The 13568-nt window shown below is 43.3% G+C and overlaps 1 protein-coding gene across 1 annotated transcript in view; it reads left to right on the top strand.

The window, feature by feature from the left end:
- Nucleotides 1-172: 172 nt before the first annotated feature.
- The window catches only part of FARSB (phenylalanyl-tRNA synthetase subunit beta), a 75289-nt gene continuing 61893 nt past the window's right edge, over nucleotides 173-13568 (top strand). The window contains exons 1-2 of the mRNA XM_036913963.2: nucleotides 173-285; nucleotides 10982-11246. Coding sequence (XP_036769858.1) covers nucleotides 11189-11246 — 58 coding nt within the window. The 5' untranslated portion in view covers nucleotides 173-285; nucleotides 10982-11188. The remainder of the gene's footprint in view (nucleotides 286-10981; nucleotides 11247-13568) is intronic.

A 13568-nucleotide genomic window follows, 5' to 3' on the forward strand; every position in this document is an offset into this window, starting at 1 on the left:
CTCCTGGGCGCGGACGGGGGCGCTCAGGGTTGCGTTCAAGGGGCGGTGAGAGAGCCCAGCTGGATGCCTGCCCCGGCCGGGCACCCGGGACTCTTGCAGCCTTGCCAAGGACCAACGATCACCACCGGGACCTGACCTTTGCTCGGCTGATCGATCACCATGCTCTCGGCTCCAGCATCCGCCCTTAAACCCACCCCTTCCTCCGAACTCGTCTGGGGAAGGGTCAGTGCAAGGAATCGCCCCTGGCCTGGAAGAAGGCGCGGAACTTAGCTTCTTTGGCAGCAGGTACTCATTTGTTTATTGGTCAGGGTCCCCCACACCATCCCCACACTCCGAACTTGGCGCCCTCGCTCCTGTGTTCAGATCCCTACATGAGTTCTGGAAACCTTTCCCTGGTTCATTCATTCAGCAGACCGCCAGGAACCATTCTGGGGATTCACCCCATAACCAAGTCATTCATTGGTTCTGCTCTCACAGAGTATAAATTATGGGGTGAGACAAATATTAGCAAAATTACCACACATCTGGGTGTATAACTACAAAGTGAAACCTCACTGTGAATGACTGGAAGAAAGTTCTAGGACAGACTGAAGACTTGGGGAAGTCTCTGAAGAAGTGACCTTGACTTGAACTATAACGATGAATTTAGTTAACTGAGGGAACTGTCCACGCAAAGGGAAGTAATGTGCAAAGGTCCTGTGGCTGATACTCAAAGAAGATCATAGTGGAAGTTCAGGGAACAAGGAGGAGATTGGGATGAGATGAGGCAAAAATGGGTCAGATCCTTGCAGGCTGTGTTTAGGGTTCAATACCTGCCACTGAAGCGTTTCAATTATGATGTGTTAAATGTATGGATTCTAAATAGTGCCCAATCCTTGTCAGCATCTGCTACAGCGTTCTCTTTATAAATATTAATTACTGTATAGTTGAACAACTCCCAAGTTGCAGGTGGCTGTGAAGGCATTGCTGCGTTGGATTTGGAACAGAGGAAAACAACAGAGTTGGCTACCTCCCCCCACCCCACCAAAGACACCCTCTCCCTCAACATGCCCCTTTCTTCTTCAACATTTTAATAGTCAGATAAAATAAAACAAATACTAAGACTGGGTAGTTCAGGGGAGTCGTGACTTTTTGTATGCAAAACTTCCTGGCTTGGGTTTTGTTTTTTTCCTAGTTGAGGAGTCAGTTTCTTCTTCCCTTTCAGATTTCCTCCCTGAGCTTTCCCCCCAGGGCTAGGTAGGGATACTATGAGTACACACCATGTCCAGCATTGCGCAATGCCCTTCAGAAGCCTGAGCTTATCCTAGAGCAACCCTGTAAAATACGCGTTAGCTCCAGTTATGCAACTAACAAAGTCCAGGCTCAAAGTCACACAGCTAGCAGGGTATGTAAGGTTCAAATACAGTTTTTTCTAAAACCTGGAGAGGAGAGTCATCTCTTCATCAAATGAATCAAACATGGAACAAGTGATTATTAAGTGCTTGCTTGGCACTGGCACTGCCCTTGGTGCTGATGACACAAAAGTGAATTAAGACATAGTTTCTGAGCCTTGAAGAATTCACACACATTCATTCATTGACTATTTGTGGGAAGGCTTCTTTATGCTAGGCACTAGGTGAGAAGTGCAGATGGGCTACAATAGTGAATAAGAAAGGCCTCTGCATAACAAAGAAAGAAATCCAACAATTTGCAACAACATGGATGGAGCTGGAGGACATTATGCCCTGTGAAATAAGCCAGGAGGAGAAAGTGCCAAATGATTTCCCTCATTCGTGGAGTATAGGCAAAATTGAAGGAACAAAATAGCAGCAGACTCAGACTCCAAGAAGGAACTAGTGGCTACCAAAGGGGAGGGCGGGTGGTGAGGGAGGGAGAAGGGGGTTGAGGGGTATTATGTTTAGTACACATGGTGTGGGAGGTCATGGGGAAAACAGTGTAGCACAGAGAAGGCAAATAGTGAATCTGTGACATCTTACTACACTGATGGACAGTGATTGCACTGGGGTATGGGTGGGGACTTGATAATATTGGTAAATGTAGTAACCACATTGTTTTTTCATGTGAAACCTTCATAAGAGTGTGTATCAATAATACCTTAATAAAAATTAAAAAAAAAGAAAGGCCTCTGAATTCCTGGGGCTCACAGTCTAGTGGGAGAAATAGAAAATAACCACAAAGGTAAATAACCAAATGTATGATAATGCTGAAAGAAATGTACAGGTACCAGTGAGAGAGAATAATGAGCATCTATTTATAGCAGATAGGAGGTACAAGAGTGCACGTAGAGAGACCCTATGGAGCCTATGATAAAGTCAAAGGAGGGGATGGTGGCTTGGCTCACAGTGGTAGCAAAGGAGAACATAGGTGGCTTTGGCCTATGCATGGGATATATAGATGATTTAATTTGATTCACAATCTATTGGAGAATAAGAAGAGCCAAGATAGCCAGAGTCCTACTCCGAATCATTCGGAGTTTGGGGTACTTAATAATGCTTATGTCATTTTCCCATAGCCCTAGGCTGGTAGAAAAGAACTGTCATATCCCCCACAGCATGCTGAAGCACAGCATGGACCCACTAGGGTCCATCACCATTTCAATTAAATCATCCTCTCACTCTTGACATTCAACACATGTTTATTTGTATACATACTGTGTCTCAAGTTATTAGAGTTAAGTGGTTATTGCAATTTAATGGTAGGAAAGTTTCAATTCATCAAACTATTCAAAACAATTCTCCTTAGGGGTTGTGTGATCTAAAGTTAGTACTAAAACTAACAGGACATGAACCCTAGGTACTCTCTTTCCAAATGACACACTTTGTGGAGTAGGAAGCTAAGAGCAGAGAAGTTAAAGTGATTTGGCAAGACAACCCAGCCAATTGCTGGCAAGGAGAAGACACAGATCTCTTTATAGCTGTACTAAAACATGTGAGAAGCAATGTAGTATGAGAAAATGGTTTCAAACTTATTTTTGCAGGGGATTTTTTTTTTTTTTAATCTTCAAAGAACTGCAGTTGGAAAAGACTGAGGAACCTGGCTCCCACCTTGTCAGCATTTTCCTCCTTCCCAAAGTGACTGTATTTTTAGTAAAATGAAACCAACCAAACAGGTACAAAACCTCTGAGGATTCAGAATAACCCAGGTTGGAAAACACTGTTTATTTTGCGATTTGTGTGTGTGTGTGTGTGTGTGTGTGTGTGTGTGTGTGTGTGTGTGTGTGTCGGGGGTGGGGGAGGGGAGGGAGGCAGCTATTTGGAGAAATACAAAGTTGGAACAAGGTTGCAGTTCAAGAATTGTACATGGTATATCAGCATTACTAAGTGCTTACCGCCTGCTAGGTTCTGTGCTACATGCTTGACCTGCTGTGTCTGATTGAAACTTCACAACTCTCCAGGGTAGGTACTATTGTTCCTTCTACCAATGAAAAACACTGTGACGAGAGATCAAAGTAGTTGTTCACCCAAGAACTGGTAGAGCCAGGTTTCTGCTTTTTTGAAAATAGGTTTGTCTGTTTCCAAAGCCTGAACAAGTAACTGCCACACTGAGCCATTTCTCAAAGGATATCACAGGGAAGGAAGGGTGTATCGACAGGAGCAGTCGCTGAATGGTGGGCAGAAGGCGGCAATGGACCGCATCTGTCATAGTTTGAGTTGGCATTAGTTATCCATCAACCCACAAATAATTACTGGTCACATATTATGTGCTTGGAATTCAGGATATGTGAGTGAATAAAACATTCACAAGTTTTTAATTATTCCACAAAAATGTATCAGGCACCCCCCCTCCAGGGGGCAAGTCCTGGGGAAGGCATGGTGACAGGAAATCAACACTGTCCTGTTTGAAGAACTGAGATTCCACCAACTCCATGTGGTTCCTTTTTCTACTTCTCAACTCTAAGACAGTTCATATGGCCTCATAGATTACAAAAATCTACTCTTGGAAATTAGTAAATTTAAAATCACTATCTTGTCATTTTTTTTCCTGTGCATTTACCACAGCGAACTTCTACTCGCGAGATGATAACAGTGTTTTCTGGAACATGGTATTTTACTCTAACTTAAGTAAAAATGTTCCTATTGTTAAATTTAAAAGGATACAGTATCCTTTCTAGAGAGTAGTTAGTTAGTAGGAACAAAGGTCTTTGAACAAAGGTCTTTGTTCTGCTTTGCTTAGTTACATTAATCATAAAGGTAAATATTCTCTCTCCAGCGCACCGGCGCACACATTCCCCTCCCCTCCCCCAACATTCAGAACCCTAACGTCATGGTCACCAGAATTCACTCAAAGTGACCAACTCTGGTCAAAGCCAACTAGAAGACCATCACTATGGTAGTTTCAATGGAATTCAGATATTTCAAGGCATTTTCAAGGTTCTTTTGAACCAAGTTCAAGAACTTTGCTTGGGCCCTTCTGTTTTCTTTTTGTCTTCCCAGTTAACTGTTTCATCCGCCTGACAGGGCTCTGCATGCCTGCTCTGGGCAAAGCTGCGGGAGTCTTACCTGAGAGAGTGAGACTTTGTAGCTACCGTATGAATATAGCTCCAGGTTCCCTTTCTTGCAGATTTCCTTGTTGCTCTAGGCACTTACAAGGTCTCAGACTCTGTTCCCTATCGCTGCTTCCTTTCCTTTCATAGTCTCCTTTGAAAGCTCTATTGATACAAATTCATCTGTTACTTTTCCATTAGTTATTGCTAGTGTATATTTGCTCTACAAAAAGAGGCACTCTTTTAAGTTATAACAACACTGTAAGTGATCATTCTTAGGACTTATTATGGTGGTCATTAGTATTTGTTAAATGTCCTTTTTCTTCTCATGACCCTCACCCCGACCTTGTGTACACTGGCCTGGGAACCGACTTGAGGCCCCAGACTCCCAAGCAAGGGAGGGACAAGGAGAAAGACACAGGGAAGGCCTACTGCACTCAATCGGGGTCCAGGGGAGGTTCTTGAAAGAGGCAGTCAGTGTCTGTGGAAGTATGTCAAAGCAGGCTCCACCACTTCCTTCTAGTTTCAAGAAGTTCCAGCCCAGGGGATGGGCTTGCACTCATGCTGGTATCTTTCTGGTTGTTGATGGCTACTTGGTACCTGTTGATGCCTCTGGTCTGTTATTATTACTTGCTTTTTCAACTCATGCCGTTTTCCCAGTCCTAGCTGCTGTGATTTCTCCCCTGGATTATTGTAACCTAACTGGTCTTTCTGCCTTGAGTTTTGTTCTCTGAACTACCAGCATTGATCCCTTCTCCACAATGTACCAAAGTGATCTTTCCAGAATACCAAATCAATCATGTCATATCTCTGCTTAAAATCTCTAATTTCTTCCTATTGCTCTTAAGATAAAACCCAAAGTCTTTCATGTAGTTTTGGACATCAGCATATCTCTTGAGTCTCAGGGGTAAGCCTCCAATGCTCACGCTCTAGTTTCAATCCTTCTGACTTCGTTCAGTTGAACAGCCAACTTTCAAGAAGAGGAGGGAGTCACCTGAGCCTTAAGAACAACCAGGGATTGTTTCTAGGTTTCCCTCCACTATCTTTTCTCTTTTAGTATCATTTTATCTCACTGCAGATTCATTTTCTCTGGGTGGTGGGGAACATGGCCACCAGCGGGTCCAGGCTTGTACCTCACAGCTTCCACCATGTCATTAACTGGACCTCAACTTCCTTCTTGTCCCAAGTCCAAAGTCTGGCTTGGATCAGGTGTTTCTTAATTGGCTTGGACCAATTCACTGGCATGACATACAGGGTCCCATTTCTCTTAACACGTGACTCAAAGGTGTTCCCTGTGTTAAGAGAAAAAAGGCACACTGGGCAGATTACCCTCCAAGTTCCTCATTCATAACCAGTTAGGAGATATGAAGGAGTCAGGCTGACTGCAGTATTTCAGGCCTGGATAACTCTGTGGATGGTGGTGACACTGAAAAGGATGGAGAGTACATGGGGTGGAACAAGTTTAGGTGTAAAGGGGACAGTTCAGTTTTTGAGTATGAGATGCCAGCGTGTTGCACATTCAGGTGCAGAAGTTCAGAAGCTGATGAGAAATATGCACAGAAGAGAGATACAAGCTGGAGGTTATGGCAGCCATCTATACGTAGGCAGTAGTGAGAGCTGAGATTATTCAAAGACATAACTCTAGAGGGTATCTCACGCTGAAGGTAGGGAAAGGGCAGTGTAGGAGGTAGAAGAGGCTGTGAGTGCTAATATTTATCAAGTGCTAAAATTTATCAGTATTTCCTCAAATGTTAATATTTATCAAGAGTTAAAATTTATCAAGAAAGGGCCAAATCCTAACAACCCCGTCTCTTTAAATTTGTACACCCGTTCTTTGGTAACTATGAGCTACGTAGTGTCACTATCTTCATTTTATAAAGAACTGAGGCTTGTCAATATCCAGGAATTGGTCCAAGGTGTCACCAAGTAAGCAATAGATACAGGATTTTAATCTGTGATTAACATACAGGACTCAGCACTGCATTGTATTGCTTCTCACATAGCAACAGTAGGAAAAGCTAGGGAGCTAAGTAAAGGAGTCTGGCCTCAGGAAAACTAAGAAAGGAGAATTTTAAGAAGGAGGGAATGATCAATGATATAAAATGTCTAACAAGTTTATGTAAAAAATATAATTAAAAACAACCATTGGTTTCACAATTAGGAAATCAGTACTGGTTAATCTGATTCTTGGCAGTTCTAGCAGCCCTTCTTGGTAGATCCAGGAATAGAGACCCAAGAAGACAGATGGACTTCGGCCACACTCTAAAAGTTTCAGGGTCATCTACAGAGGGATTAAAGTTCCCCAGGAAATTTATAGGAAAGGTGTAAAAGGGTTTAGCCAGGACAGAACCAGTTTTGGATACACAGCAATTAAAACAAGGCCAGTTATAGTAAATTGTATCATCTACTACCTGAGTTTACAGTCCTGTCTCACTGCCCTAGAGGCAGCAGCCCAAGTTTTACTAAGCTTAATACCAGAGCAGATTTATAGCCTTAAATCGCTTGAGTTGTAGCCTTGAGTATAAAGATCTAATATTGGAATGGTACTTTGGAAGTTTCAAATTATTTCCGCGTACTTTATCCTCACAGCCATCTGGTGAGATCCTTCCTCCATTTTATGGATTAGGAAACTGAGGCTGGGAGTGGATAATGTTTGTATTGGGAGAGGAAAACACTAACACAATACCAGTCCACTGACTTTGAACTATCTGCTGCTCTAGTGTGAAATGCCATCAGACACAGTGCTGTATTTTTTGGGCCTACATAGGAAGGATTTCAGACCTGACATCTCTTTCCCAATCATTGCCCAACCCACAAGCATTACAGGAAAGTGACACAATCATTTGAGAAATTTTCTCCATGTATGTTACACATTTTACAGGCAAAAACGACCATGATCACACACACATCTGCACCGGCTCTGATCCCATGCAGTGGATGAACGAGTTGGAGTGGCCACCGATGTCTGATTAGGCAGGGAGAACTGCACATCCTTGTGTTTTATAATAACCGTGGGTTCTTTACAACAAATGCAATGCTTCCCAATTACAATTTGGTAAAATACAAAGTGTACAATGAAGAAAATAATATTATCACCCAAAGATAACCCTGTTAACACTTTGGTGTGTATCATGCCAGCTGTCTTATTTTTGTTCACACTCACATATGTACATGCAGTAACAAAAATATTGATCATTTTAAGTATTGTTTAGTAACCTTTTCATGTGATATGTTGTGGACTTTATTTTCATGTTAAAAAATGTAGTTCTCAGTATCATTGCTAACATTTGTATGGTGTTCTGTTGTATGGAGATGTCAGACCTTATTTAAGCAAACATATTGTTGGATGTTTAGGTTGCTTGAACATTCTCTATATTACAGATGGAAGAAGACTTGCTTATTTCCTTAGAATAATTACAAGAGCGGAATAACAGGGATGAAGAGAATGCATATTTAAAATTTTGATTCGTATTGTCAAACTCCTGTTTATATTCCTGACAAGCTTGTCTAAAAGTGGTAACTTCCTAATTCTTTGCCAACATGAAATGATTTCGTTTCTTTATCTCTGCCAGTTTCCATGGAGAACATAAGAACTATATCAGTCACTTATGAGTATTATTTCTAATCCTGAGAATAATTATCTAGGGTGTGTATTATTATTCCTACCCTACATTATAGATAAGGAAAATGAGGTTCAGAGTCCACAGGACACTTTGGAGCGTCCAGAGGAGAGCAGGTCAGCAGGCAATAATTTATCAAGTCCTTTATTCATTAACTGACCGCTGAGTACCAATGTGGGACAGAAGATTTTATTTGGCATTGGAGATGTTTGCCATTGCTTGTTCCTCTGCCAGTCTGTTATGTTGGGCACTGGGAAAGGATTGCCTGCAGCTGTGGAGGGGAGCTAATATAATGAAACACTGCTTGATTGACATTCAGGGAGGCCTAAATTCATCCCACCTACTGCCCCCTCACCTGAATGGCTTTGGAGGCTCTCACTACATGGTAGAAAAGATCAGAGCAAGGCTCCCCCATGGAACTGCTTCAACTCTGCTTTGAGAATTGGGTAACTCAGATAGCTTGTGTTTTAGTTTCATCATCTGTAAAATGGGCATAATGGTAGCCTACTTTGGTGTATTAGTTTACTGTTTAAAAACCCCATAGATTTGGTGGCTTAAAACAACAGAAGTTTATTCTCTTACAGTTCAGGAGGCCAGTACTCCAAAATCTGTTTCACCTAGTGTCTTGCCAATGGGTTTCAGCCCCAGGTCAAGTTCGCTATGGATTCAATGTGACCAAAGAAATTGACAGCAAAGAGTTCTTGGGGTGAAAGGGTTATACCCAACTTTATTTCCAGGTGGCAGGTCAGTCACCAAAATCCCATTCACTCAGAGTGAGTCTGCATGCAGCAAGCTGGTCTCTGCCTCTGGGCCCCTCTGTCTGCATAGCCAGCCTCTGGGTCTCTCTGCATGCACAGCTGTCCTGCACAGCCATCCTCTGGGCCTCTGTCCTTGGCGCTGCCACCACTCCAGCCTCTGCTCTGCTCTCCTGCAGCCTTGTGGCTGTGCCACCGTGTCGCGCCCAGAGCACTAGGCGGAGCTCTTTTTATAGAGTCAACAGCCATGTATTGCTCACAGGTGTGCAGTGAGCTAGTCAGCCAGCACCAGGTGAAAATCCTGGCTACAGGAACTCTCATTTTATCCACACCTAGCCAAAATCAGTGTCTGTAGTTGCCATAGGAGTGCTCCAGAGGCTAGAGGCACACCTTCCTTGGCTTTTCAGTTTCTGGTGTCTCCTGGCATGCCTTGGCTTATGGCTGCATTACTGTAATTTCTGTCTCCAAGGTTGTACTGCGTGTACCCCTTCTGTTTCTCTATCAAATCTCTCTGTACCTTCCTCTTACAAGGATACATGTGATTGCACTTAGGGCCCATCTAGAAATCCTTGACTTAATCTGCAAAGATTATTGCCACATAAGGAACATTTACTGATTCCAGGGAACAGGGCCAGACGTCTCAGAGGGCCCTTATTCAGCTTATTACACTCAGAGTTGTTACAAGGAGGAGCTGCCAGTTGAGAGGATTGAGCAAACATCAGCCTGTTTCCTCCTGTAGTAAGAGCCTCCCTTACAGGACTGCTATAAACTTTTCTTTTAAAAAATTTTTTTATTAAGGCATGATTGATATACACTCTTACAAAGGTTTCACATGAAAAAACAATGTGGTTACTACATTTACCCACATTATGAAGTCCCCACCCATACCCCAATGCAGTCACTGTCCATCAGTGCAGCAAGACACCACAGATCCACTATGCCCACTATGCGTCTTCTCTGTGCTTCACTGTTCTCCCCGTGATCCCCCACACCATGTGTACTAAACATAATACCCCTCAATTCCCTTCTCCCTCCCTCCCCACCTGCCCTCCCACACCCCTCCCCTTTGGTAACCACTAGTCCCTTCTTAGAGTCTCTGAGTCTGCTGCTATTTTGTTCCTTCATTTTTGCTTCATTGTTATACTCCACAAATGAGGGAAATCATTTGGCATTTGTCTTTCTCCGCCTGGCTTATTTCACTGAGCATAAGGTCCTCCAGCTCCATCCATGTTGTTGCAAATTGTAGGATTTCTTTCTTTCTTATGGCTGAATAGCATTCCATTGTGAGTATGTACCACATCTTCTTAATCCGTTCATCTACTGATGGACACTTAGGTTGCTTCATATCTTGGCTATTGTAAAAAGTGCTGCTATAAACATAAGGGTGCATATGTCTTCTTGAATCTGAGAAGTTGTATTCTTTGGGTAAATTCCAAGGAGTGGGACTCCCGGGTCAAATGGTATTTCTATTTTTAGTTTTTTGAGGAACCTCCATATTATTGCTTTCCACAATGGTTGAACTCGCTTACATTCCCACCATCAGTGTTAGGAGGGTTCCCCTTTCTCCACATCCTCGCCAGCATCTGTTCTTAGTCTTTTCCATGATGGCGTCCTTACTGGTATGAGGTGATATCTCACTGTGGTTTTAATTTGCATTTCCCTGATGATTAGTGATGAGGAGCATCTTCTCATGTGTCTGTTGGCCATCTGAATTTCTTTGGAGAACTGTCTCTTCATATCCTCTGCCCATTTTTTAATCGGATTATTTGCTTTTTGGGTGTTGAGGAGGACTGCTATAAATTTCAAACAAAGCTCAGAGTTAGTAAGGTACAAGAGAGACTGTAGGTAAGCATGAAGTAAAAACACATCTGTTAACAGTTTCTCCTCCCACTACTCGGCTTTGCAAACCCTTCTCGCCTGGGGGCCTCCAACCCGCCTGCTCGCCTTCTCACCACCCGCTTTCGAGGAATCCCCACCTCCACACCCCGCCCCTACTGCCGCGCCCACCTGGTTTGGCCTCCCCCGCCCGTAGCGCGTTAACGGCGTGAGGGTCTTCGCGGCCTGTCCATTATACAGCCTATCAAACCGTAGCATATTCTAACCCAATTTTGTCTCCTTTCCAGGGCTTTAGATTATTCATCAAACTCAGCTAGATTTAATGAGCTTAATGGTGGCAATAGAGATGCACTTTAATGAAATGTGAGAGCAGAAGCTGTTGGAAGAAGACTGGCAATATTTAAGACAGCCCGTACGAGTGGTAACGGGTCCTGCACACCTCGGCCACCAAGCCCCGCCGGCTCGTCGCGCAGGCGCTGTGGGCCCGACTCGCCATGCCGACTGTCAGCGTGAAGCGCGATCTGCTCTTCAAAGCCCTGGGCCGGACTTACAGTGAGTGCCGGCCCCATAGCCTGGGCTCTGTGCCTCACCTCCGAAGCTGGGGCCCCTTCCAAATAGGCATCGTGGCAACGTTCATGGTGCCGGGCAAGTTTCGGTCTCGGGCGATCTGCGTCGGAGGGCTGATGGCCGAAGCAGCCGGGCTGGGCTGGTGGAGCGGCCTGGAGCGGGTTTTGCGGCGCCCGGCTGTCTGTCACCCGCTTGAGCGCGGCTCTGCTTGTCATTCCTTCAGTGACCCCGCATAGAGCGCCTGCTGCTCGCCAGGTGCCTGGGTATACACTAGGATTGAACCCTCCCGGTTGCCTCCCGAGTGTAGCTGCTCGAGGGCAGTAACAGCGCTGCGGGAGCTCCGCTTATCAGAGAAGGTGGGAGGAGAAATTTTGCGTAGGAGAGGGGACGGTATTCTGTCTTTTATTTTATGAATGTTTGCCAAGAGCTTATGTGCCAGGCAGTGTTCTCAGCGCGTAAGGTCCACGTTCACATTCTGTTGAGGGAGACAATAATGAGCGCATTAATAAAAATCATTTCAAAAAACGCTGAGTGCTATCAAGGAAACAAAGATGTCCTGCTAAGAGCAACATTAGATGGGGCAGTGACATTTGAGCTAAGATCTGAATGACGAGGAGCCTATGATGGGCTTCATCTTCATGCTATACTTCTTCTATCTCTTCAGTTCTAAAAACACTAGCCTTTCCATAAAGGGGGAAAGGTTGAGTACAGTGATCATTTTCCACGTAGATGTAGCACTTGAAAAGACATCCGCCCCATTTCATAATATATTAGTTTGCCTAAAAGTTGTACCAACTGATTGGTGAGAGCTGTTTTTGGCGTTAGAGCTCAATGTGATAATAAGGGCCTAATCGGTATAACAGGTACTAACTCTTGAGGTGGTATTCTTTGGAGGGTTCTGCCATAAATCCCTGAAAATATAGGTAATACTCTTGCCCTCTGTACTCGACTCTAAATTGCTTACACCTTTTATAATATGCTTAAGTTTGTTACCCATTTTTCTAAACCGTATTCTCACTAGTGGTATATGATATGCCTGAATTGCACATGATAGCATGCGGCAAATACTTATTCAAGACATTTATGATCAGTTCCCACCCAGGTATCCATCTCTAGAAAAGAAATAATCTAGACTTTAAAAAATGGTGAGATTTAGAACCTATTTACTGTCATCTGATGTTTTAATACATTCTCTGGCTGCCCTGCTCCCCCCCTTTTTTTTTTTAATATATTGAGGGAGATCAGATAGGCTTGATTTTCTGCAAATATCTGTCAGCTACTGACTTAAAATTTCATTCAGAAAGATTGATGTTATTGAGACAGGTCAGAAGTAATACTCATCATTTTTATTTCATGTGTTCTTTCTTGAAACCTTTTAACTGTTAATTGTGTTGAGGTCACAGCTGGAAAAGCATGTTTGGCAAAGCATCTGGTTGCCAAGTAGTGAGAATCTATCTGGTTTCTTACCCTCTTATTTTTTTATCAGTCTTCCTCTTTTTTTTCTTGTTGACGAATGTCTCTTTCACTCTTTTCTATCCCCGTTCCCTTTCATTTTTCCAGCCACTCCACGGGTTGCTTTTTGAAGGAAATTCCATTGTTTCTACCAGTCACTGTCTTCATCCTCTTTGCTTATCAAGGATATCTTATGAGATATCAAGGATATTCTCAAGTTGCTTTTGTTCTGGTTATTTTGCTCCTCTGGGGGTAGTTTTGTCTCCTTAGTTTCCCCTTTTATTGCCCTTCTGCTTGGATGTTTTCCTCTTGCCACTCATTTTCTTGTGAACTGATTTATCACTGTTTTACCTTGGTGTAATTGCTGGCAATACTGTCAGAACCTCCTGTGCCTATCATACAAGCCCTAAGATGTAGTTACTTAGGTGTGTCATTTTGTTAGAGGGAATTAATCATGATTTTGTTGGTTCTTCCTTGCTTCAAAGCACGTGAAATACAGTTAAAAGAAATAACACAAATTGTAAGATAATTAGGATTCATTGAAAGAGTCAGTGTTTAGTGATTCTATACAGGTCTGACCAGTAACCATTTAGTTATTTCTGCATAATAAGTGATCCCTAAATTTAACAGCTTAAAACAGCTATCATTTGTTACATGGTTTCCGAAGTTAAGATTTGGGAGTGGCTTAGCTGAATGGTTCTGTCTACAAGAGGTTGTAGTAAACGTGCCAGCTTTGTAGTCATTTCAAGTCCTAACGGGCTAGAGAGTCTTAATTCCAAGTTCACTCAAGTGGTTGTTGGTAGGCTTCAGTTCCTTCCTGAGTTTTGATCAGAGAAATCAGTGCCTCCCACCGTG

The sequence above is a fragment of the Manis pentadactyla genome, chromosome 6 (genome assembly GCF_030020395.1).
Source record: "Manis pentadactyla isolate mManPen7 chromosome 6, mManPen7.hap1, whole genome shotgun sequence".
NCBI lineage: Eukaryota > Metazoa > Chordata > Mammalia > Pholidota > Manidae > Manis > Manis pentadactyla.